This window comes from Zasmidium cellare, assembly GCF_010093935.1.
Source record: "Zasmidium cellare ATCC 36951 unplaced genomic scaffold M409scaffold_28, whole genome shotgun sequence".
NCBI classification, from domain to species: domain Eukaryota; kingdom Fungi; phylum Ascomycota; class Dothideomycetes; order Mycosphaerellales; family Mycosphaerellaceae; genus Zasmidium; species Zasmidium cellare.
Window position 1 is genome coordinate 252,067 of NW_022986972.1, and position 24,928 is coordinate 276,994.

Genomic DNA, 24,928 nt, shown 5'->3' on the forward strand with positions numbered 1-24,928 from the left:
AGAGAAGTATTATCTTGCGGCACAGCAAAAGTGGATTACATACTATAGTGGAGAATTCCCAAAACCAATGAAGCGGAAGCGATGCCTGACTGTGGGGAAGAAGGCGATGAATGAAGATTGCTGTTCGAGCATGGCTTTCGAGAGCTTTAGAGCCATACTGACCTGTTGTCGACATACCGTGTAGAGCGTCGTTTCGAGATTGCTTGCAATACTTTGCTCTCTCGCCAGATTTTGCAGCTTCTACCACTCCGAAGGCCGCAATGTGTGCATCAACGAACATCGCGATTTGTATCTCGCTTGCAGTGAACAGAGTCAGCATGTGCTGTCTTATGGCGACGATCGCCTGGAAAGTTCTTCCGATGAAACCAGTATCTCGAGCATGAGGCACAGTCTCAGTCACTGTCTTGTCAGATTTTCACCTCGAGCGTCGCCAGCGGGAATAGTGCAGCCATATGATGGCTCCGCAGAAAGTGATTCCTTCGAATATGAAAGCGACCGGCAATGGAGATGCATCTTCAACTGTTAGCGAAAGAGCAAAGTAGTTGTTATGTAGGTGGAGAAGCAAATCGCTAGTGTGGTGAGGTTGGAGCTGCCAAGGCTGAGCGGCGCTAGTGAGCGGCTCAGATCACGTGAAATTCGCGCTAAAATCGTTGACTTTCCGATATCCACTATACGAACTCCAGTGGGGGCGGAATGCTGTTCTGGGGAGTTCTTGATGGTTGCAGAGCGAAGGGAAACCATCAAAACCATTTACGTATGGCAGGGGTGCTTGTCGCTCAGTGGTATGAGCCAGGTTGGCGTAAGGCTGTTTTTTGTCCTCCACAGTCTATATCTTGTCGAAGGACTCAAGACCAATGGCTAATTGATGTCTGGCTGTGCTGGCATGTTGACGGGATTGGATTTGAGCGGTCCCGCGCAACCTGGGCCTTCGGCAGAGCTTCGGCACTCAAAATAAGCCTTTATATTGCAACCTTTTCATTTGCCATCCAACGAGCACGACAGTCGCTTTGGTGTAGCTGGTTATCACGTGAGTCTAACAGTTCTACTGTATCACACTCAAGGTCGCCAGTTCGAACCTGGCAGGCGATAGCAATTGGATACGTCCAAGTTGTTATACTCAATTTTTTGCCCCTTTTTGACCATTTCTTATCTTCCCAGGTGGAACCAGTTGCAAATTTTACCATTTTTCAATCAGCAACGATCAAGTGAGCTCTGTGCAATCGATTTTTAATTCGCTGCCATGCTGCGTTGAAGAATCGATGCGTATACGAGCCCAAAGCCATGACCCAGATTCCCAGGATTGGCTGTGCCTTTTTTTGCTGACATTCCTCGATCACAAATATACAAGGTATACAAAGCGTTGGCAGACGCAGACATGCCCTCCAAAACATTCAATCTAAGGGCAGGCAAGCACTTGACAATGGGTTCGACAGCCTTGTCGGTAGCCTTGCTGGTGGATGAGAGAGTTCTTCCTCGTGATTGCTCATGGAGTAACGAACGACAGCATCACGTCTTCTATCGAAAAGCATGATGAGAACAGTGTAAAAGCCTATGGCCTGGGTACAGAAGATTGAAACGTTTAACAACTCCTTATGGGATATTTATCGCAACACTGTCGCAAATCTCACGAACCCGGGTATCTCTATTTCCCATCCTCTACGCCAAACTCCAGAACAAGCCCAGATTCTCTTTTAAAACGACCTCCGTCCACACCCTCCATGTCATTACTTCGTCCACTCGCCAGTGAAGCTCACCAGCTCATCCTCCCTACTCTTCCCTTTCCCTCCATCATTCCCACCGGTCTCGCCGTCTCTCGGCTGAGGCTTGACAGTATATTGACCACCGCTCTTGCCCCTGGAGAAGCTCTTCTGAACCTGCTTATCGACAAGCTTGGTCTGCGGCCGCAGCGTCCCTATAACAACACATCAGCCTCCAAGCTCCCATCTTACACGGTACGATTGTTGAAGCGCACCGTTCAATGCGATCTTGGAGGTATATGGGCGTGGAGTACGCAAAGCGAGCTCGCGGAGCTTGAGGGCGGAGTTGGTCGACGACATTTTCCTCGATGAGTGTTCTTGAATTCTGCCTCACCCATCAACAATGCTTTCGAGTTGCGGTCTCCCACGCTGCTCACCTGTTTGTGTTCTTTTGCTGCTCGAAAGTTGTCTGATGAACCTACCTCTGTCGCACTTACCGTCCTCTTATATACCCTTCTACCAGCGGCCACGCTCATACTCCGCCATCGTGGCCGGAAAGCCGCCAGTGTTCCTCTCACAATGGCCGCTGAGGGCGCGGGCGGCCACTTTAATGCTCAGTCGGCGGCCATGATATCGAAAACAAGGCCACGAGTCGAACAAGCGGCGGCCGCCTGTAAGCAAAAGCCTATGACAGACGGTGTCCCGAGCGTCAGCAACGGTTTGCCACTCCTCTCGAGCATTTCCTCCTTTGCGTGCTCATCGACAGGCTGTCGCGGGCGGCCAGCTCTTATACACGTCCGGCGCGTTGTCGATCGGATGTGAGGAGCAGGCGGCGTGGGAGCTCTGGCATCAGCTGAGCACGACAGGGCCGGCGATTGTGTGCCGCTGTGCATGCCAATATTAGCACTTCAGCCTCAGCGGGCCACTTCGCGAGGGCAACGCAATGCGCAGCAGCATGGGCGGCCTCCAGAGCCTGGTGCGATCGAACAAAACTTCCGACTGATTCCTGAGGTATGTTTCTGCCTCAACCTCTTTTGCGAACCGGAGCGACTGTCTTATATGCCACCGCGCGTCGCAACATTCGCCTTCGCTAGCACTGCCCCGGCGGCGAAGAAAGCGCCATGGCTACTGGGATGCCTGGAACTCCCTACGACATGAACGACGGCAGCTGGTCGCATGAGCCTCAACGTACGTACGATGTCTTCGCGGCGGCTCCTTACTTCGGTCTCCATGGCGAGACCTTGCACATGGACTCGCAGCCGGCGTATGGCTTTGCTGGCCAAGAGACGCCATTTCCCTTGCAGACGTCGCCACTTGAGATTCAACAAACCCATGAGTCGACCGTTGTGAGCCCATTATCCTTGAAGCGACCGGGCACCGACTCACTGCAAGTCCAAACTGCTGGTGGGCTATCGCGGAATGGCAGCAAGCGCTCGAAGCAAGAGCGGCTGGAGCGACGCGACGATGAGCTTTACAAGTGCACCTGGCCAGGATGCTCGCATAAATCCAACTTGATGTGTGAGATTCGGAAGCATTTTCAGGCAAAACACCGACCTGACGAGGCGCGACCCCATGGGTGTCCTCATTGCACGAAACGATTCAACTGGCCAAAAGATGTCCGCCGACACATTAAGCAGAAACACAAGGATATCACGACACCCACGATAGAGACGCCAGAACTTATCAAAGACGACAGCTTCGAGTCTGATGAAATTCAAGCGTCGATTCCACGAACACTCACCTCTCAAACGAAGGCATCGAAGAAAAAGAAGAAGCTCAGTTTTTCGTCCGTTGGAAGTCTCATCGTGGCTCTGCAATCGCTGTCGCTCGGCTCTAAAGACACCGACAACGAAGAAGACGAAAAGGGTTATGTACTGGTCACGCAAGACCAGGCGACATGGCAAAAGGTCGATTTGGAAGGGGTCAAATCTTCTGAGATCCTCATGCAGAAGATTCGGGACGTCTACCAGAAGTACGACGGCCAGCTTCTACTTTACCAACACCGCAACAAAAAACCGAACAGGCGTCTCGAGGAGGGCAAGTTGCTTCATGCTGCCAAGAAGGCTGCCGATGCCCATCGCACTCTGGAGATTGTCCTCGCGCCCATGTTCTCATCTTCGAAACACGAATCGGGGTAATGTTCTGGGCGTTAGCAAGGAAAATGACTGTTCGACAAATATTCATTCCCTTCAATCGACCACGGAGTTCGACTTGACTTGGAGCAAGGACGTTTGGAGTTTGGGTTGTATACTCAAGACACGTTATCAAGACACGGAGAAGGAAAGGACACGCACTGGTGCACAAGTGACGACATTGATGATTGCACGGGATTTGTTCATGACTTTCAGCAAGATACCCCATACGAACTCAGCTCATACCATGTATGAAAAGCAGTACTACATCACCACACATCACCTCACTCCACTATATCGTATTCCAGCTGAGAACATTCACTTGTTGTAGGTCAGGAAATCGACGAAAGTCTAGACCCATTTCAGCTCTCAAGCCGAGCCTTCGCCGCCAGAGGCCGCCTGCAGCCACGAACGCCAGGCAAAGATCGCCAGAGACGTCATTGCACACACCGGTTGCTCGATCCAACTGAAAATCAGGCACTCTGTCACTTGGTCTCACGATCGGGGATTGCTTCGTGCCATCTCAAATCGTTTCTTGTGCTGCTTGTTGTGTTACTAGCACTTTCCTGAAGGAGGATATCTTGAGAAGCTTACCATGGACCCTGCAGATGGTATGGACTTTGCTGGACAGCCACACTTGACAGACAATGAGCCAACGAACGACTTTGGCTTTGACATTGGGTCTATACCGCACTACGCTGCTCAAGTGCGGAATGAGGTAGACTTGGATGGCACTGGCAACACCAACGATCTGGACTGGCACATATATCCAAACGATGCGTTTCAACAGCAACTACAATTCAATGACTACCAGGGCTTCGCTTCCCAACCCTACCAAGATCGATTCGCACATAGTCTACCCACACTCCCCGAGAGGAGACTCTATGAGGTGGATGGCTTTTCCCCTCTCAGCACGCAGACAAGCAACGAAACGTTGACGACATCAGATCAACATCCTCGACGACGATCGATCAGGAAGAGAAGAATCGAGAATGGCTATCACTGCAGCGAGCCGCACTGTCAGGAGGCATTCGACACAGCAGGCGAATTAACGAAACACTGCTACCGCAAGCACACCCCTGAGTCTGCTTGGCCTTTCGCGTGTCCAACCTGTGGCAAGCGATTCTACGACAAGCGTGACTATAGACGACACGAGGATGTCGAACGGAAACGTGCGTCTGCGATGGCTTCTGTCAGACTCTCAGCACCCGGCTCGCCAAGACATGCGGACAATTCTGTCGATAGCAAGAACCACAATGACAGTGCCGGGAATGCGTCTTCGAGGAGACAGTCCGAGATCACCGCCCAACTTGAGGAGCAGGACGAACACCTGGAAACTGTGAAAAGGAGTCTCCAGTTCACAAGAGCTAGTGATCAGCACGTCTCATCAGCAGATCTACTCGAGGCCGCAACTTCGGACCTGAAGAGCTTCATCAACCTCGGAGCAAGCCATATCACAATCAGAGCGACTGTGTCTTCTCAGCGCGAATCGATGAACATCAGCTCCTCACATACTCTGAAGCTTAAGATGCCCGAAACAGACCTCAAGAAGACTGCAAAGCCTTCCGCCACCCACTCATCCACGCAGCCTGCAATGAGCGAAGCAGACAAAGTGGAGGCCAAGGCTGCCGCGAATATCTCGTCACTGAATCACCTAGACACCTCAACTCCTATCTCTCGTGCCATAAAGCCACCTCAGCCTCCTCAAGCTGTGACCTTGACATTTAGGAGTCGACCTGCGTTTCCTAGATCTCTTACGCACCCGGTGGGCATGAACATGGTTGGTGTGGGTTGCTGCTGAGCTGTCGACTTTTGGGTTATGTAAAGGGGGCAATCACGAACTGCAAAGGGATGGAACTAATCGCCAAAAGGAGCACTTCCACTGTACGTTAATCGATCGAGGAAGATAGCATGTGTACTTGTAACTTCGACGTCCTGTGTTCTAGTTGAATGAATGGGCGGCGGTCTGCCGCAGCAAGCAAATGAGATGATATGGTTAAGCCAGCCGAGGTGGAAGTGAAGATTTATATACCCCGTCTTAGCAAATGGTGTCCAATATGGTTTGGCATCTCCAAAGTGGCGTGATTCCTGAGACAAGCACCGAGCTTCGGTAACGTCACGACTAGAGGCGAATTGGATCGAGGTCCATCAAATGGATGCTGGCCTGCTTTGCTAATCAGCGGACTTAGATCAGTCTATCACCATCCACCTCCTTCTCTTCCATCTTCCTTGTACATTATCTTCCTCTCTACCCCTTAGAGACATCTCCGCATCCTCCCATACTGCGCGAATCCGACCCAGCGGAGCTTCTTCCACCGCCGTCACGAGAGTCACGAGAGCATGGTCTACGGCCGGGGCCAGGCATGGCGGACAGCGCTACGACAGTCACAACTCCGCGCATATACCACGACGAGAACGCCGTGTAGAGTATGTCAGGCTCAGATCTCTGCGAGGCCTGCATCGGCCCAAGCACAGCATAGAATAGCGCATTCTTATCTTGGAACGTCTTTGCCGCTGTCACGAGACTTTTCGACTTCGCCAGCGAGGAGAAAAGAGAAGCCGCCTCCATCGGAAGATGGGGCCGAGTTGAAAGAGGAGAAGAAAGAGGAGTCTCCAGAGAAGGATGAGCGGGTAGACGCAAAGAGCAAGACTTCAGAGCCAACACCTATTCCTGGCGCGGATGGCAAAGTAGCGAGTGCGGGCAGTGGTGGTAGTGGTAAGGCAGGCTCTGGGGATGGCAGTGATGGTGGCAATCGGAAACGAAAGACTCCTGGCAAGGAGGTTGCGAAATTGCAGATACCCGAGGTCTATCCTCAAGTCCTGGCCATACCCATCGCACAAAGGCCTCTGTTCCCTGGTTTCTACAAGGCCATCACGATTAGAGATCCGAACGTTGTCGCGGCGGTTCAAGAACTGTTGAAGCGAGGCCAGAGCTATGTGGGAGCATTCTTGCTCAAGGACCAAGAGAGCAGCCAGGATGTCATCAACGATCCCAGTGAGGTCTACGATGTTGGAACTTTCTGTCAAGTGACTGGCGCATTCCCAGCTGGTCATGGTGAGGACAAGGCTCTGCAGGCTGTGCTATATCCCCATCGACGAATCAAGCTCAGCGAGTTGATCCCTCCGAACCGTGGCCCGCCTGCTGCACCAGAGCCATCGCAGGCTGCACAGGCGACGATTGAGGGCGAGACCCCAGTGGAAGCAGCCCCTCAACCCCCACCGACGCCGCAACCGCAAGCACAAGCACCGCCAGCAGAGGGCGAGGAGAAGCCAGGCGATGTAGTAGCCAGCTTTGAAGAGAAAGACTTGACAGCAGACAAGGAGCAACAAAAGAATCTGTTCCAGCCTACAGACTTCCTCAGATCATGGCCAGTCAGCCTGGTGCAGGTGGAGAATCTTGCAGATGAGCCGTTCGACAAGCGCTCGCCGGTCATCAAAGCTCTGATCTCCGAGATCGTGAATACCTGCAAAGAGATTGGCAACGTCAACCATCTCTTCCGAGATCATGTCTCTGCCTTTGCGATGTCGCAGTCTGCGGCAAATATCGCAGACGAACCCGCCAAACTTGCAGACTTCGCAGCAGCTGTATCTGGAGGTGAGATGGAGGAAGCTCAAAGTGTACTCGCTTCTTTGAACATCGAGCAACGGCTGAGTAAAGCACTGGAAGTCATTAAGAAGGAGCACATGAACGCTCAGCTGAGCAGCAAGATCTCGAAGGATGTCGAGAGTAAGATTCAGAAGCGTCAGCGAGAATACTGGCTCATGGAGCAGATGAAGGGTATTCGAAGAGAGCTTGGTCTGGAAAGCGACGGCAAAGACAAGCTGGTCGAGAAATTCAAGGAGAAGGCGTCAAAGCTTGCAATGCCTGAAGCTGTGAAGAAGGTCTTCGACGAGGAGCTCAACAAACTAGCCCACCTGGAGCCGGCCGCGAGCGAGTTCAATGTGACGAGGAATTACTTGGACTGGCTCACGCAAATACCCTGGGGACAGCGAAGTGCAGAGAACTTTGGAATCCAACACGCTAGGGACGTCCTTGACGAAGACCATCATGGTCTGAAGGATGTCAAGGACCGCATTCTGGAGTTTATTGCAGTTGGAAAGCTGCGAGGAACTGTTGAAGGCAAGATCCTGTGCATGGTCGGCCCGCCCGGTGTTGGAAAGACAAGTATCGGCAAGTCCATTGCTCGAGCTTTGAACAGACAGTACTACCGCTTCAGTGTCGGTGGTCTGACTGATGTTGCTGAGATCAAGGGTCATCGAAGAACATACGTTGGTGCGCTACCAGGTCGAATCATCCAGGCTCTGAAGAAGTGCCAAACCGAGAACCCTCTGATATTGATTGACGAAGTTGACAAGATTGGTCGGGGCCACCAAGGAGATCCTTCTAGTGCTCTGCTGGAGCTGCTTGACCCCGAGCAGAACAATTCTTTCCTGGATCACTACATGGACGTTCCAGTGGACCTTTCCAAGGTACTCTTCGTCTGCACAGCCAATATGACCGACACCATTCCGCGGCCGCTCCTCGACAGGATGGAGATGATTGAACTTTCTGGATACGTTTCAGACGAGAAGATGGCTATCGCCGAGCGATACTTAGCACCTCAGGCCAAAGAGATCAGCGGGCTGAAAGACGTCGATGTCAACCTCGACAAGGAAGCCATCACCGAACTCATCAACAAGTACTGCCGCGAATCTGGTGTTCGAAATCTCAAAAAGCAGATCGAGAAGGTCTACCGCAAGTCAGCTTTGAAAATCATTCAAGATCTTGGTGAAGACGTCTTGGGCGAGGAGCAAGCTTTGACTGAGGAGGGCAAAAAGGCTGCTGAAGAGGCTAAGAAGGATGAGACCGATGTCAAGGAGACACCGGAAAACATTGAACAGGAGACGACGGAGGAACCACGTGTTGCGCTGAAGGTGCCAGACTCGGTACATGTGACCATCGGCAAAGATAACTTAAAGGATTATGTCGGTCCACCAGTCTTCACCTCTGATAGACTCTACGATACCACGCCGCCTGGTGTTGCAATGGGCCTGGCATGGACTCAGATGGGCGGTGCAGCGCTCTATGTGGAATCGATATTGGAAAACGCCCTGTCGTACAACTCTCGACCTGGCCTCGAACGGACCGGTAACCTGAAGGCTGTTATGAAGGAATCGACTCTGATCGCTTACTCTTTCGCCAAGGGCCTGATGGCCAAGCAATATCCAGGAAACAAGTTCTTCGAGAAGGCCAGGATACACTTGCACTGTCCTGAGGGCGCCGTGCAGAAGGATGGACCAAGCGCCGGTATCACCATGGCGACATCACTGCTCTCTCTGTCGCTTGACAAGCCTTTGGACCCAACCATCGCAATGACCGGTGAGCTGACAGTGACTGGCAAGGTCCTCAGGATAGGCGGTCTTCGAGAGAAAACCGTAGCTGCGCGAAGAGCCGGCGCTCGGATGATTATTTTCCCAAGTGATAATCTGAGCGACTGGCTTGAGTTGCCTGAGGTAAGTGACACACACATGACCTCTCTGACAAGGAATGTACGCTGACTTGTATTACAGAATATCAAAGAAGGCATCGAAGGCAAGCCAGTTGACTGGTACTCCGACGTCTTCAAGCTCGTCTTCAGCGACGTCGAGGAAGCCCAGGCCAATGGTCTGTGGAAGAAGGAACTTGCCAAGCCGCCGAAAGAGGAGAGCGAGAAGGAGAACGAGGACGACTAGACTCCTAGAGTATTCGAGGGAAAGGATCCACAGACACGACACCCGCCGTACAGCTCCGTGCTCGGCTAGATAGGTGTTCGTGGCATAGGGAAAGGCATAGTTCTGCATATACAGCGCTTCTGGCGTTCGAGGCGTTGAACTCGTGTCTGGGGATGACGGGTGAAGCGGGTGGATGAGGCGAGCGGATGACGAACGATGAAGAACTCCGCTCTTGTACATAGATGTTCGAAAGGAGGACCATGTAGACACACGTGCGTGCAAGGCGCGCTGAGATGTGTGAGAATACCTACATAGAGAAAGCAAGGAAGCATTTAGGACACCAAAGACCAAGAACCGACTCTGTGCAGCCCAAAAACCATATGCCATTTTCTTTTCCCGCTATGCACCATGCCATCCCTTTTATGTACTCTATATAAACCCATCTTACACACTCATTGCTTCCCCTTCCTCCCCTTCTCCTCTCCTTGAAGCGCCACCTTGGCCTTCTCCCTCAACTTCCCATTGACCGTCCCATTACTCCCCTCCCCTCCCACAATCTTCCTCTTAACCTCTTCATAATCACTAAACTGCACCCCCCTCACAAGCACCTCACTCAACCCCTCCAGTCCCGCCACAAAAATACACAACCCACTCGCAATCACAAACATACTGATACTCTCTCCAATCTCCAACCAGCTGCCCTCATCCCTCACTTCCCAGAAGAAGCGGAGGGTGAGATAATCGCCGATGCCCATCACAACCGCGAACAGGGACCCTCCGCGGAGCCGGAGGCGTTTGGTGAGGATGCCGAGGTTGGCGGAGACGAGGGCGAAGGGGGCGAGGATTTTGAGGATGAGCAGGGCGCCTTGGGAGAAGGGGTCGAAGACGGGGAGGAGGCGGTTGACGGCGTCGAGGGAGAAGGAGGAGATGGAGGCGATGTTGCCGGTGGAGAAGAAGGCGGATTGGAGGAGGTAGAGGAAGAAGAGGGAGATGCGCGCGTCGGAGAGGGTGAGGGCGCGGTAGGTGCCGGTTTCGAGGGCGTGTTCGCGGGTTTCCGCGGCGGCGAGGGCGGTGTCGAGGGGGGTGGTGAGTTCGAGTTTTGAGTCCGAGGTTGTTGTGGTTGGGGAGAAGTGTTGGTGGATGCGGTGTTCGAGGCGGACCCAGGAGAGGAGCGTTATGGCGATGGAGAAGTAGAAGAGGCCTTCGTAGGAGATGGTGAGGATGATGAAGAGCGGGCCGAAGGCGAGGAAGATGATGGCGAGGCGGTGGAGGTAGTGGTCGCGTGGTCGAAGGGCGTGGAGGAAGGGTACAACTAGAGATGCGACTAGTGCATGTTAGCCGAGTTTGCTGATGAGGTCGACATGAATGCAATAGCAGAAAGCAAAAGTGGCGAAGGAACAAGTCAATGTACAGCGGCCTTGGAGTCTGTCTTCAAACCTGCATCTCCACATGCAGAGCGTCCGGCTCGTCCTGTTTCTTCTTCGCCTTGGAGCTCCATGATGTTGCCGAAGTCGAAATTCGTCGAACCATCGATGTCTTTGCTTCTTGCGTAGATCCAGTCTCGTCTAACCTCGTGGCCACAAGTTCGTCGCGCAGAAGTATCAACCAGAACTTGCGACTGTTTGAACTGTTTACCATGGCTTCCCAGAACCAGCGGTCATTGCAGAGCTCTCTTCGTTGAAAGTACCTGCATGGCATTCGCCAGGAAAGCTCCTATGCACAGGCGAAGAGGAACATGAGGGGGAAGTATATCGCCATGAAAAGTACCAGTGGAGCCTGAGCTGCGCTTGGGAGCTTTCGCAGTGATTTCCATGGATGTTCAAGTACGTCCAGTGTTTCCGTGGCTGGTTCTGGCGCGAAGATTGACATTGCCTTGAGAAGAATCCAGTACAACACGGGAGCCAAGTCCAGTGCGAAAAGACTGTCGATTTACAAGAATAATGGACGGTGTGTGAAACGATCGAGGGGGATGATGTGAGAAGATGGCAGCAGAGGAAATAAATAGAAGGAGAAAGCGCAAACTTACCCAAGGTGAACCAGCCGACCATCTGCGTTCCAAGTGGCAAGCCCTGCTTGGCTTGGAGGGAAGCAACGCTCGATCTGGTGACGATCATGGCGAGTGCGATCAAACCCACCTAACTCACAGTCAGACTGAACTCGTACACAATGACGGCTTAAGCTTACTTGGACGCCGAGAATCGTCCTGGAGAGGCTGTCTGCATGCGCAGCGCCGAGTCCCTCTTGCGAAGGTGCAGTCTTGATAAGCAGACTCTTCTCGAACGCGATGTAAAGGACGCCCATGAGCAGAATCAAGAGACCCCCAACGAGACTGTAAAACCACGCGTCAGAAGCATTCTCCAAATCATGTGAAGGTCACTTACATGAGATTCCAGTCCTCGACCTTGTTGGCAGGCAGAAGAGTGAACGCGCTCATCGAGACGCATCCAATTGCCCACGTACCGGACAGGACCCAGTTTGATTGTACGAAGTCTTTCCCGTAGAACAATGGCCAAGTTGCTCCAAGCAGGTACACGACAGTGTATATCTGGCGATGATAGTAGCTTTGTACCTGTCACATTTGCGTCAGCTCAGTCGCATCGCAGTCAAGATTGTTCACATTTACCATAATCTCGAGTATGGCAGCGTAGATGCCTACGTTCAGAAGAAGCTTGGTTGCGTCGGTCTTGGAGAACTTCGCAAAAAGCTTGTTCTTGCCTTCGATGAGCGCTTTACGACGAGCAAACACTTCTTCCCAAAACGCGACTGGGAAGATTGCGTATGCATAATACGTCAAGGGGGACGATTGGACGAAGAGGAAGCTAAACAAGCCGACCAGAATCGAGGTGAACACGATAGTCGAAGCCAGTGGCCGGGATGGCTCGACCTTGCCATTGAGCATATATTGGTCAACAGCAGTGGTGAAGGAAAAGGCGATCCATCCAGCGTAGCCTGCTGTGACCAAAGTGCGCAAGAAAAGCCACGCATACGTTTGCAGGTACCGAAGTCCTTGCAGACCAAGCTGAATCAGTGCGTCGGAACTCTCAATGGCCTCCCTATACTGTCGATCTCGAATCTGCTCCTCGATCAACTCCAGACGATGCTCGATGCTGTGCTCGGCGTCGCCAAAACCAGGGTATGGCTTGTACTGCATAACAGTGGCCTTCTTGTCCTCTTCTTTTACACGATACATCTCCAAGATTTCCTTGGCGTTGGTGAAGATGGCCTTGGCTTTCTGTTCATCGCTTGCGTCGAGATAGGAAAGGGGCACCTCTCCAACAGAATTGACTGGAAATTCTAGTCCGGCAAGATACGCCATCAGTGCAGCAATATCAGCTTGTGCGACATCGTGACGTTGCACATGATCCAGGTACCAATCACTCGAGAAGCCATCGTCGTGACCTGGCGCCTTGCCTTTGCGCACAGTTACAGGCTTTGCAACACCAGCTCCCCATGCAATGAGAGGAGTACGGGTGTTGTCAGGATGACCGTCACCATGGCTTCCCCAGTCGCTCATACCATGGTCAGCAGTAAAGACGAAGGCTGTTTCATCGTCGCCGTAGAAGTTGTTGATGATGTTCGTGATCTCCTCAACACCTTGATCAACGATTTGAATGTTGTGCAGGTATTCCCGAGAATAGGGGCGGTAGGAGTGGCCGGTGGTGTCCAGCCCGAGCAAGTGTAGGAAAAACACATTCTTGTCATCTCGTAGACGCGCATTCAAGACCTCATCAGTTTCCGCATCCTTGAACAATTGCTTGACCCGATCAAAGACCCAGTAGTCCAGCTCTTTGGCATCTTTGCTGAAGTCCTCAAACTCAGCTCCGTATGTCGCATCGTCCACTCTTCCAGGCACCGCACCGGTCGAAAACATAGGCAAGATATCTGGACTTCCCCAACTCCATGTATGCCGGCTTCTATTGAAAACACTGTCGAAGTTGACTGGATTGAGCTTCCATCCTGTTGTTACAGCCGCAACATCCTCGTACAACCCAGCTATTAAAGCAACATGCCCAGGTCTGGATTCTGTTGGAACGCGAGTGTGAGAGACACCAAACGTTCCATGATCGAGGACTCGTGATCGAAGGTACGGTGCCATGGGACGAGGGTCGTTCGGTGAAGAATCGTTAATTGACCTTGATGGGTCAGGGAAATATTGGAATGCCTTGTCGGCGCGGAGACCGTCGCCTATTTGGAAGAATTGATCAGTCGAATAGTACACAGAGAATAACATAGTGTAGGTCCACGGCATACCAACATATAGCACCAATCGCTTTGCAGGGGCTTTGGGCGCATCGACTCGGTAAGCCTTCATGCCAGTGACGATGGGACTAACGAAGTAGATGTCGAAGATGGAGTAGGCGTAGATGAGGTGGAAGACGATGGCAATGGCCAGGAAGCCCAGGCGCCCGAGCCGCGCCATGGTGAAGGAGTGTGGTGCTGCCCTGGGGGACAGAGAGTCGAGTGTGAGTGAATGAAAGGGTGCTCTGCGCAACGGAGCCTCCAGAGGCGCGTTTGGGAAAACGTGGAGAGCGCGCGCGTCAATTCCGGCCCGCCGACAGGGAATACGCGGGTAGCACCGTCACTAGTAAACTCAATATGACCTCCTTCCTCGCTGGAAGTGAAAGCTCAAGGGAGACTGTCTCCCACATCTCTGATCCATCTCCCCGTTTGACCACAACACACTCGCGGTTGCAAGAGCCATGAGTCAGCATGGTCAAGCAACGTCTCACGGACATGTTCGCGCTCAGAAGCGACATTTGCCCTTCCGGCGGGGTCCCTTCGCCTTTCACATGCGGATCTACATACGAAGCTGCCATAGCATGAGAACTACTCCATCACTTGCTGCACTTGTGATGCTTACAACAAAATTGACTTCTAAGATGGAGAGCGGTCACTCGTAGTTTCACTCCGACCTTCACTCGTACGCTCATTCTGACACTTACTGGTACGTTCAATTCGCATATGATCCGCACTTCACACGCTGCACACGTTTCATTCACTCGCCGTTTGCTTCTGACGTCACTTCGACCTTCGGTCGCTCGCTTACTTGAACTTTCAATTATCTTCTCACATTCTTGCTCCCTTCTACAGCCGCAACCCACCTCTGCTCCAGCCATGTCGTCGCCACTGGCTGACCTCTACCAGCGATACAAGATCGGAACGAAGCGAGTGGAGCAATGGCTCACCAATCTGGCTAATCGCCAATTGCATACCCGCGATGGAGCCACGTCCACCAAGCCCATCAGCGTACCAACAGTCAGCATTACAGCGGCGTCCGCACCTGAGAAGCTGTCGACAAAAAAGCTCATTGCTGCCACTGATCAGATCGTCGAGTCCGCACTATCGAAGGGCTAGGCTCCTGCGGAACTCAATAGTACCATTATCGTGCTCGAGGATGTCATCGCGGGCCGCCGCGAGTACGGACTGTGGCACCGACTACGAATTCGAGACAAAGACGAAGCTTACATACGGGAGACGGCTTCGCACGAGCATTTTGTGGATGTTCTTGCCGAGATTCTGACCAGGCTTAAGAAGATACAGAGTGCCTGTCAGCGACCGTTCAAAAGCCAGCGTGGCAAAAAGAAGGGCGGAAAGGGCAAGAAAGAAGCAACTCCAAACACATCCACAGTCAGCACGGATGATATCGAAGGAACTGTGCGATCTTGCATTTACTCTGATCCTGAGCCCGAACAGGTCGACTCCTTGACCAACAAGATGACCGATGCCACGTTCGAAGAATCAGCTGCCAAACCACAAACCAGAGTCAAGATCGAGCTGCAGAGACCAGAAGACGAGGACATGTTCGCATTGTGGTGCTTTCTGAAGGAGTGCCACACGGTACGATTGTACCTACGGTCCATCTGGCAGGAATACTACGCCGGCGAGCTCAGCCTCCTCGTAGCCGCAGAGGTGACAGAGAGTGTCTTCATCATGCTTTCTCAAGCAGCTTGGGGGTTTACCTTGGATTACCCGCAATTGTCTTCTTTCGACCAAGTGGCTGACAGGCTTCAAATCCGCGCTCAAATACGAGGATCTGACATCCAGTCATTCGCATATGAAGGCAACGATGACGCCAAAGACTCGATGGATACAGCACAAGCCGTCGAACTGCTGTGCATTCCTGCCTTCGCTGCGCTTCAGACGCTAAAAGAGGCACTCCGAGCCTTCAAAGACCTCGAAGAAGACATGCAAGAGCTGTTGGAAGTCTCCGATTCTTATCATATGCTCAACGACAAAATGATGACCGCACTGCTTAGTATGCTCGAGATGCCCGATCGCCTCTTCAATCTAATGAGAGACGGGCAAGAATTTCGACTTCTTCACTTCTGGCTTCATTGCCAGAATGCACTGCCGAAAGACGCAGCTTTCCATTGATGAAGTCATACAATACCAGTTGTACATGGACATTTTGGATGGTCGCAAAGGCCTAACAAACGAGATCGGTACTCTCTGCACGCTGAGGGATTATGTCCACGGCTCGACCGGTCACTACGAAGCACAGGCGCCCTCGATGATGGAAGCTTGCGGCGTAACTTATGATGAAACGCCTACGTTCCGGCACTCAGGGCTCCAGTTCTGTCAAGATGTCCTATTCAAGAACCCAGAAGACGAGGAAAAGAAGATACTGATTCGAGGACCGGCAGCGCGCAACCTGCCATATATTGCCGAGCTCTGCGCAAACTTTCCAGTGCTGTGCGGTCGAGCATCAAACTACCTGCTGCGGCAGCACCACGTTGATGGTGTCGTAGCATGTCGTCAGCATCCGTTTGTGGTGGCGCTTGCACACTTATACCGAGCTTCGCTTGAGGCTGGTGTTCTCCGCCGTAGGTGGAGGGACCTGGACCATGTCATCGATATACTTGGCCCGGTCAATCTTGGTTTCATAGGGATGCTCGGATCACATGCCCCGGTCATCGTATCTGCTCGTCGATTCGGGATGGCGTTCGGGATTCCGGCCGCTGAATACAGCAAGGAGCATCGAAACCGGCGGAACCAGAAGTCAAACAGGCTTCCACTGCCCCAGACCAATCATGTGGCGAAGGAGAGAGACAAGACCGACCTGCCAAAGTCGCCCTGCGCCAACGCAATGCTACAGAGACACGAGACGGGAGATCTGTTGGGTTTGATCGAGCCCCAATCGGTCAGCCATGCGATCTAACGCATGACACGAGATCTCCTATCAGACGCCAGCATTGAGGTCGACCAAGAGGCTCGCAAGCAGTGGGCAGCATCTAAGACGCTCGACATCACGACCCTCCTCGGAGTACTGAAGAAGCAAATGATCGAGGAAGAGAAGTTGGCCTGCTTTGACCTACACTGCTTCTCTGTGCAGTCTGGCCGGCGACTATGGGTCATCAAGAACGAGTTCGGTCCCTCAGTGGCTGATTTACGAGCCAGACGGGGACTTCAACCTGATCGAAATGGTCGATGAGATTCTGTGGGCCTCCGTCGGCGCTCAATCATTAGACCAGACCCTCCTCGGCGGCGTCGCTGCGGGATTCGAGGCCACGATCCAGAAGTACGACAGCAACCTGCTAGACTCCGGGGTACTGCTCGCAGAGTCATTGAAGTTCCAAGACGAGGACTTCGAGGATCCCATTTTGGGGGATCTCAAGACGAGTCTGCTGCAAGGCACGCCAGGGGTGGCCATGACTGGTAGCAAGGTCAAGCTCTTGTTCCAGAAGCTTCCGGCAGATGAGAGGAAGGCGGCGATGGACACGCTGTATAAGGATCCAATGGCTGAGAACGAGGTCGCGGCCGAATGATCCAAGGCGTAAATGCATCGCAGAAGGAGACACTATCCCCACGAAAGGAGGCGCAACCAGGCCACGGATCAGGACAACGAGCACACAGTAGGATGCTGAGAGTTGGGGAAGCCTTTCAGTAGACCTAGATAGTGGCTCAGAACGAGATTATGAAAGAGGCATCTGACGCCAAAGAATCCAGGCTGAAATGTCAGACACGAGTCGCGGAAGGAAACACCATCTATCTCCACGACAGCAGGCCTAACCAGGGCATCAATCAGCATAACAAGCAAACGGTAAGATTCCAGTATTCGGGGAAACTCTTCAGGAAAAATCCTAGATACTCAGTTCAGACGTGCCTTGGAGCCTACCGACCAAGCATCTTCTCCCTTCTTCTGGCACATAACATCTAACCCGCCGCCCCAAGCCCTTTGCTACTCAAGCCAGCGTACCTCCGGCCTCCCTCGCTACACCCCAAAAATCCCCAAGACCGCACAACAATCAGTCCCCACATCTCTCCTGCAGTCTATTTGACCCAACATGATGTCGATGCCACAGAACGAGCCTGCGAAGGCGAGAAAGACCGAGCCAGAGACTCATCATCCGAAGAACAATCGAGTTCTCAGGGGCGTATACATGTAGGCGATGTAAATGTCCAATATCACTCTCCAACACCACACATGACTTTTCTTTTTGACGAACAATTGAGACAGCTACGCAGCATGTCGATTTCGTGTATCGCAGTCAAGATGGGCGTTGAAGGATGTTGATGGTATAGGCAGGCCACCGAGGGGGATTGGGCGAAAGGGTTTCAAGCGGGTGGGAGGGGGTGAGGGAGAGCGGGTCGATGGATGGATAAGTATCTAGTCATGGGAGGGAAGGGTTCCAGTCTTTGGGAGGCGAAGTCGGGCTCTGCTGGTTCATGCTATGCGGTCAAGAGGGGTTAGGAGATGGGCAGCCATGTGCGCGACGCTCCGTAGAATTGGCAATGTACCAAAGGCACCAAGCTTGCCCCATTGACTTGAGGGAGAGAGACAGACATCCCTCGAGAATGTTCAGAAGATGAACTCCATCGCAAGAGTAAGGCCTCCTATTCATGAATTCCTAGCATCGCTATTGCTTATCTCCATAGCGACTGTCTCCCTGTTCATAATGCAAAACGCTCCCTCCGTCTAAGTGCTCTTCTTCGCAAACTCCACACGCAGAATCAAGTGATGGTAACCGTAACCATCCATCTTCTCGCACGCCCGCGCCGCATCGCCGCGATCGGCATATGACACGAACGCGAAGCCCTTGGCTCTGCCCGTCTCGCGGTCTTTGGCAAGGAAGACACGAGTGACGCGGCCGAAGCGCTCGAAGGCGTCGCGCAGTTCGCCTTCGTCGGCCATTTCGGAGACCTGGTTGTGTCATTAGCATTCATACTCTCTACTCGTATCTGAAGGTTATAACTCACGTTCGTGACACGCAGCGTAGCAAGATCATCCCGCTCATACTTTCCACCCATCCTCTCCCCAGTCCCCGCGCCGCCCTTGCGCAGATGCGGCGGCACATAACTGCCTCCCGGCCCACCACCACCGCCGGCACCGCCATCGCCCGCCACAGCATCCATATCCACGGGCGCCGCATCGCCCTCCGGCGCCATGGTATCCTTGAAGGGACACTTAGTCGTGAAATGGTCTCCACTGCAGATACGACACTTGATCTGCATCTTCTTGAGCGCCTCCGCCTTCTTGTCCTCCTGCGGGTTGACCTCCTGCTGTCCGCCCGCCTTGAACCCCGCCTGGGGGCGGAAGATGATGTTCTCGCCGAGCGTGGTGGTGTCCGGTCGAGGGCCTGGGGGCTTGCCGGCCTCGGGACCGATCTTGGCCCATTGTCGTCGCTCGGCGACGCGCGGGTTCTCCTTCTTTTTCACGACGGTGCGGCGGATGCGTTGGGTGCGCTTGACTTTTTTGCCTTCTTCGTTGTAGAAGATGGTGACGACGGTTTCGGTGCCATCCTTATTTTTGGTGATTTGGGGTGCGGGGAGGGCGGTGGCGAGATCGGGTGAGTCGTCGTCGTCGGCCCAGTCGGTGCGACCTGGGGGGTTCTGTACTGCGGCTGCCATGGTTTTGGAGTGTGTGGTGTGTGATGAAGTTCGTGGTGATATTTAAAGGTGGAGAGAGAGTCTCAAATTCTTGCCAAGCCTTAGATTGGTGGAGTCACAGAGTGGCGGTGGCGCATTAAGCACGTGACTTTGATGTTGAGAATGAATGTTGCGAATATTCACCTGAGCAATGTTGTTGCATGAGATGACTGGACTGCACGTCTGAGAGCGACTGGATCGGCTTTGGTGCTGCTGCTGCTGTCGACCCTCCGCACTTGCCTTGCCTTGCATGCTCTTGCCTGAAGTCGCTGCAAGCTTCCGCCTGCCAAAGCGTTGTGGCGGCGGCCCCAAACCCTATCTTCCACCACCACAACGCCTCCATCAACGGCTACGATAGGCGACGAATCTCCTCAACCCTATCATCTACACCAACGCTCATCGTCGCGGCAAGTTGGCAAACAGGTAGAAATCTGGGAATCTTGTCTCGAAGCAGCAACCACGACGTTGCGGATGATGTGATTTGGAATTCCTTATATTGAAGCTCCATCTCTTTCGATCGAAAAGTGACGCTCGCTAGAACCGTTGCCATTTGCTAGTCCCGTTGACGGTTGCTGGGAAGTATATGACAGCCGCCTCTTGCGGTAAATGTAAAGTCAAAAGCGACGACACCTGTTCGTCTCCACACGTATGTCGATTCGCGCAGAGCTGACTTACGGTACGCTTGGGATCCAGTGCTAGTAGATCTCGCGCCTGACTTCACGGCAGTTGTACCTCCGCGACGATTCAGGCTCTTTCGACGCTCGAGTCGTTCGCTACGAGTCGCTAGTCGTGGAAATTGGATCAACATTCATCACTCCACCAGATCAAGTACCCAAGATGATCATCTCGTAGTCTTCCGGCCGGAAGGAACAGGTGTTGTGTGTGTGCAAGCTCGCATCTCGCCATTCAGGCCAAGTCCCAAGACGGAGTTGGGTGTGATCGATGAGCAGCGGTGGTTCTAGATTCTCGGGCGGAAGTCCACCGAGAACTGCGGTGATTGTCTTCCGGCCCTCTGGCCTCTGGGCTAACTTCGCAGTCATCTATCGCGTTCAATAGTCAGTGGGTACGCCGCGTAGGTTGTACTTTCAGAGTCTTCGGCCGCTCCGCATCAAGGTGGGTTCCTGTTCACCGGTGTGCTCTCAAGTGCGAAGTCGTATAGCAATGCCGATTGTTGCAAGAGGCCCGAGATGAAAGGGCACGAGTCAGTGATGATCCGAAAGAGGCTAAAATCGAGACGGACTGACTTGCCACGAGCTGAAGGGGGGATTCGAGGATGCTGACGAAGAGCGTAGGGGTGTAGCATGTTAGCATGTTAGCAATGTTAGCAGTGTTAGGGCATTTTAGCTTTTGGACTTGAAAGGGGAAAAACAAGGGCACAGAAGCACGACTTCATCGGGCCAAGAACCAACAACTTGCCGCGCTTGCCGTGTAGTGAGGCTGACCTACGCTGTCTCGAGGTTCACAATGCCTGCTTGCTGCTTTAGGCCATTAGGACTCCAGGATACCAAGCCGCGAGGCGAACAAGGGAGTATGCATGAGCGTTCATGGGGTCCCGATCCGGTGGAGAAGTGCGCGATGCATCTCGAGCCTACGTTATCCTGTCCCAGCTCGCACAAGGTCGCAATCTCTGCAGGTGCAAGGTTCCTCCGAACTGCATCGAAATGTCGAAGTTCTGACGCGAGGAATACGATCATTGTAGTCTGGTGCAAATTCAACCGCGGCACAGACTGCCTCTCCACCCAGCTGCCGTTGGAAATACCGACGTAGTGGATAGAGTGACAGCCTGGAGCCGGGCCGAGGGTCGCTGCAAGTCCGTTCACATGTTCGGGATGTTGTGGTGGGGACGCCTTTAGAATGGAGCGCTGTGGGTGTGCAAGACGACGATTTTGCAGCCTGCAGGCCGTGGAGTCGTTGGAAAATGCCGGCACATTCCCCTTATCCCTCGCATGTTTCTCGCGATGAGGAAGAATTTCCGGCCAGTGTGGGCCTAGTGGTGGCCTGAGAGATATTTGCATGCAGGCCTAGGATGGAGAGGCGTGCGTGGACGCTGCTGAAAGCGGCTTCACATGTGAAAGTGATCCGGTCGTGGCACAGGGTGCGTATTAACCCATCGAGTCGATGAGATGTGGTGATGCGGCGTGGATCTGAAGCTGGTGAAGATTTCGCTGTACGCTGTACCAGGAAATCGATGTCGGGGTGAAGTCGGAAGACAATGGTTCCCTTGAAGCGGGGCCTTGAACCCGGTCGTGATGGCACAGTCGTGGATGTGAAGATTGCCGACGACGCTTTCGAAAACTCGGCGACTTTTTTTGGTAGCTTTGCAACACCCTAGGCACGGACATATGTCCCGTTTAGGAAGTCTGGAATTCGAGGCTGGAGACGCTGTGCTTTTCGCTCGGGCAACTCGTCGGCCTGGCGATTGTCATGGCTGCGAGCCCTGGCAGTCGCGGTGCTGCAGATGACTGGCGATCCATCTCTGACCATCCTGCGTAAGGACCATGTTGAGGGCTAAGGACGCCCTGCAGCGCGCGGTCAGAGCAGTGAGCGAGAAGGAAGAGGAGGAGACGAGCGATATTGCAGGGAGAGCACAGGTCTCAGCAGGGCATTCGCTGGTTATCCTTGGTCAGATCGCACCGAGCAGGTTAGCATCGCGACCAGAGCAGGGCATGGAGTCGTCTGTGCCCCCGAGCGGTGCTGGCTCCAGGCAGCGTGCGGCACGTAGGTGCTGCGGTATGGTGAAGGCCTTGCATAGACGGCGTGGCTGCACTCCTGTCGCTCAATCGTCTCGTCCTGTACGGGCGAAAAAGGCGGTGGTGACAGCGTGAAGTGGTGCGTTCTGACGAGGGGTGGTCGCCATCGGCAGTTGCAGGACCCGCCGATCCTGGCAGCTGCTGGTTAGCGAGACGACGCCGGACAAACAGAGGCATGATGGGCGTGATGCGCGCAGTGGTGAGGTGTGCGGCGGTCGTCTTGTGCGTGCTGCAGACGGCGAGGAGGCTCTCATCATCAACACAAGGTGCAGGCGCAGGTTCCCGGCGGCGTCTGGCACGTTTCGATCGGCCGGCCGTGCGTGAAATCCGTCCAACGGCGTCGTTGTCGGGGCGCTAGCGACGTGTAGCCATGTGCTGCCAAGGCGAATGATTGCGGCGGGCGACGATCGTCCTTGATTCTGCGGTGGATTGCGTCTTTGTGTGCGGCGCTGTCTGGCTGAGGTGCAAACAAACTTTTAGAGTCGCGTCTGGTGAAAGTCTGCCCCGAGCATGGCGTCTGTAGCGCTGCCAGCTGCGGCGGGCCTGCAGTGAGCAGACTTCTGTAAGGCCTTCGGCGCTGCTAACGTGCAACTGGCAATCGCACTGCCGTCTGTTCGGCCTGCCATTGTTGTCCAGCGAGAGCGACGAGAGAGCGCCTGTGCCACATCTCCCACCACCGCATCCGCCCACCCACCCCACCCGCTCTCCTGCCTCTACCGCTGCTATCTTGGCTATGGAAGAGCCTCACACCTCGCACATGGCACCGCGCCGTGTTGGTCCCACCGCACCCGAATGGCCACACGTGTCTGGGTCCATGGTGGGTGACGCAAGGAGAGCCCCTTCTGCCACGCGGAAATAACTCGCAGGCGGCCTTGTCCTCGTCGCTGGGCGGCGGAGATGGCTGTGTACCGCTGACACACTGAAGCGGCCGTCGACGACGCACCGGCAGGGATCGCGCCTGTCCACACCACGTGCCATCTACCGAGACTGCGGTCACGGGCGTTTCTCTCCTGCCTCATCCAGCAATCCACCGCTTGGCTGCACGCAGCCTTAATGATCTACGCTGCCGGCGCGCCTGGCCTAGCAGGTGAGTGCTGCTCACCACCATTGAACGAGCGCGAGCAGTTCGTGATGTGAGCCCGTCCATCGCTGTCGCCCATCTTCGATCCGCCCGCCTCGAGTCAGCGCCGTCGTGTGATGCCAGACCTGGTCCTCCCTGTTCGAGCTAGTGCTGGCCTCTCGGCACCGAATAATGCACCACCACTCGCAGAACACCGGCACCACCACAAGAGTGCGGTACTCGGTCCAACACAACTCACTCGCAGTTGCCCACCAACATGCCGATCATCCGGAGAACCCAGCACCGAAATAGAGGCGGCGTTCAGCTCAGCAAACTCTACTGGCTAAACGCTGCTCTTGCTCTGCAGCTGCTGCGTGCTGTCCGTCGGTATGCGCGAGCAGCCATGCTCCCTCCGTCTGCAGACGCCGCTTCATTCGGCCGCTTGAAACGCTCTTATATTGCTTCGCATAACGAAGCGCCTGAATGGACACTTGCGACCCAGCATCCTCGCTCGCGCGGAGGTGGCGTTCTCCTTCCCGCATGCCATCATCATCACCTCCACACCCATGACCTCAATATTGCCAATGCCATACCACGACCACGACGAGAAGGGGTCCTGACTTGGCACACGGTACAAGCCGTACACGGTGCTTTTGATGCCTGACGCCCAGCCTCAATCGCCTGTCAGCCATTAGCCGCTGCCAGACCGGCTGCCGAGCACTGGTCCACCCACGCCTGCAACAATCCATGGCTCCCTCTGCCGCGCGGAGCTGTCACTGGTGGTGCGTCGTCTAGTGCATTTTCTCCCTGGCAAGGATGCACACCACGTTCCACGTTCAGATCGTCTGTGCAGCCTTCGACGGAGCAGCTTTTGTGCCGCTGATCAATCGCGGCGTCTTTGCGTAACAGACAATGTGACCACGGATACTAATAGAAGTATGTACGGAAGAATGGGTTGCACGGGCAAACTTCTAGCACGGAACCTTAAACGAGACTTTTAACCATCCCGAAGGATGCGCCACGCGCTACGCTGGTATCACCTGTAGTGCTTCGCCGGGCAGTGTGGTTCATTGCCCATTATCGCTATTCAAGACGACTTTCCAATGCCGGCCAGTTCGCCCGTATAGAGCCATGCATGAGACGATCAGCCGTGCCATCTGACCGCCCAGAGCGTCGATTCTGTAGTGAGCATCGACCACACTGGCCAGACACTCAGGCTAGGAGCGAAGTCCTGGTGTCGATCTTCACCCATCAGTTCGAAAAGGTAGCAACTCCGATTGAGTACCGCCCCGCCATGCCCTGGTATTAAGCACGTTGCCTTATTGCATGACTGTATCAATGAGTGGATCGCTTTCCATGAAAGGGGAAGTACTTGATCGCGGCGAGTGCCGTACTGCTATGTGTTGATCATGGCTAGACGGTGTCTCATCACCTGAAGAGACTCAACTCTCGCTGTCCAATGCTTGACGGTCCTATGCTTGCAATATCATAGAGCCTATTGTTCTCACCAGACACCTCGCACCAACGGTCGCCTCACCTATAGCATCTCGAACGATAGGCCAGTGCCAACAAGCTGCCGACAGCTAGTCGATTGGAAGCTGCAGGCGCCTCTCCCGGACTTCAAAACGGCCTCCAGGATTTCATGCAGAGCTGGGCGTAATAAGCATAAGGTCTTCTGTAACTTTGCCTACTACTACCTTCTTCACTCCATCTCCGCGCCGCTACCAACCC

At 53.9% G+C, this 24,928-nt stretch overlaps 8 protein-coding genes and 1 non-coding gene across 9 annotated transcripts; 5 read left to right on the forward strand and 4 right to left on the reverse strand.

Moving 5' to 3' along the window:
* Positions 1 to 1,001: 1,001 nt before the first annotated feature.
* Positions 1,002 to 1,089, forward strand: M409DRAFT_t50. The gene has a single exon. It is a non-coding gene; the product is annotated as a tRNA-Val (tRNA).
* A 302-nt stretch (positions 1,090 to 1,391) lies between these two features.
* Positions 1,392 to 2,057, reverse strand: M409DRAFT_57045 (uncharacterized protein; the record flags this gene model as incomplete). The annotated part of the gene is made up of 3 exons (XM_033813495.1): positions 1,392 to 1,556; positions 1,755 to 1,912; positions 1,973 to 2,057. 3 exons carry the CDS (start codon positions 2,055 to 2,057, stop codon positions 1,392 to 1,394), a joined length of 408 nt encoding a protein of 135 aa, XP_033664827.1.
* Positions 2,058 to 2,818: 761 nt separating this feature from the next.
* On the forward strand, positions 2,819 to 3,835 carry M409DRAFT_25716 (uncharacterized protein; the record flags this gene model as incomplete). The annotated part of the gene is made up of 1 exon (XM_033807806.1): positions 2,819 to 3,835. One exon carries the CDS (start codon positions 2,819 to 2,821, stop codon positions 3,833 to 3,835), a length of 1,017 nt encoding a protein of 338 aa, XP_033664828.1.
* A 589-nt stretch (positions 3,836 to 4,424) lies between these two features.
* M409DRAFT_25717 (uncharacterized protein) lies at positions 4,425 to 5,630 on the forward strand (the record flags this gene model as incomplete). The annotated part of the gene is made up of 1 exon (XM_033807807.1): positions 4,425 to 5,630. The coding sequence occupies one exon, from the start codon at positions 4,425 to 4,427 to the stop codon at positions 5,628 to 5,630; it is 1,206 nt and encodes a 401-aa protein (XP_033664829.1).
* Positions 5,631 to 6,169: 539 nt separating this feature from the next.
* On the forward strand, positions 6,170 to 9,541 carry M409DRAFT_25718 (uncharacterized protein; the record flags this gene model as incomplete). The annotated part of the gene is made up of 2 exons (XM_033807808.1): positions 6,170 to 9,322; positions 9,380 to 9,541. 2 exons carry the CDS (start codon positions 6,170 to 6,172, stop codon positions 9,539 to 9,541), a joined length of 3,315 nt encoding a protein of 1,104 aa, XP_033664830.1.
* A 431-nt stretch (positions 9,542 to 9,972) lies between these two features.
* Positions 9,973 to 13,940, reverse strand: M409DRAFT_25719 (uncharacterized protein; the record flags this gene model as incomplete). Its single annotated transcript, XM_033807809.1, has 5 exons — positions 9,973 to 10,844; positions 11,547 to 11,655; positions 11,705 to 11,849; positions 11,902 to 12,089; positions 12,144 to 13,940. The coding sequence occupies 5 exons, from the start codon at positions 13,938 to 13,940 to the stop codon at positions 9,973 to 9,975; spliced, it is 3,111 nt and encodes a 1,036-aa protein (XP_033664831.1).
* A 695-nt stretch (positions 13,941 to 14,635) lies between these two features.
* Positions 14,636 to 17,286, forward strand: M409DRAFT_25720 (uncharacterized protein; the record flags this gene model as incomplete). The annotated part of the gene is made up of 5 exons (XM_033807810.1): positions 14,636 to 14,776; positions 14,876 to 15,776; positions 15,817 to 16,641; positions 16,693 to 16,890; positions 16,919 to 17,286. 5 exons carry the CDS (start codon positions 14,636 to 14,638, stop codon positions 17,284 to 17,286), a joined length of 2,433 nt encoding a protein of 810 aa, XP_033664832.1.
* A 1,151-nt stretch (positions 17,287 to 18,437) lies between these two features.
* M409DRAFT_57050 (uncharacterized protein) lies at positions 18,438 to 19,369 on the reverse strand (the record flags this gene model as incomplete). Its single annotated transcript, XM_033813496.1, has 2 exons — positions 18,438 to 18,662; positions 18,719 to 19,369. The coding sequence occupies 2 exons, from the start codon at positions 19,367 to 19,369 to the stop codon at positions 18,438 to 18,440; spliced, it is 876 nt and encodes a 291-aa protein (XP_033664833.1).
* A 2,660-nt stretch (positions 19,370 to 22,029) lies between these two features.
* On the reverse strand, positions 22,030 to 22,953 carry M409DRAFT_57051 (uncharacterized protein; the record flags this gene model as incomplete). The annotated part of the gene is made up of 3 exons (XM_033813497.1): positions 22,030 to 22,491; positions 22,612 to 22,756; positions 22,886 to 22,953. 3 exons carry the CDS (start codon positions 22,951 to 22,953, stop codon positions 22,030 to 22,032), a joined length of 675 nt encoding a protein of 224 aa, XP_033664834.1.
* Between the last annotated feature and the right edge of the window lie 1,975 nt (positions 22,954 to 24,928).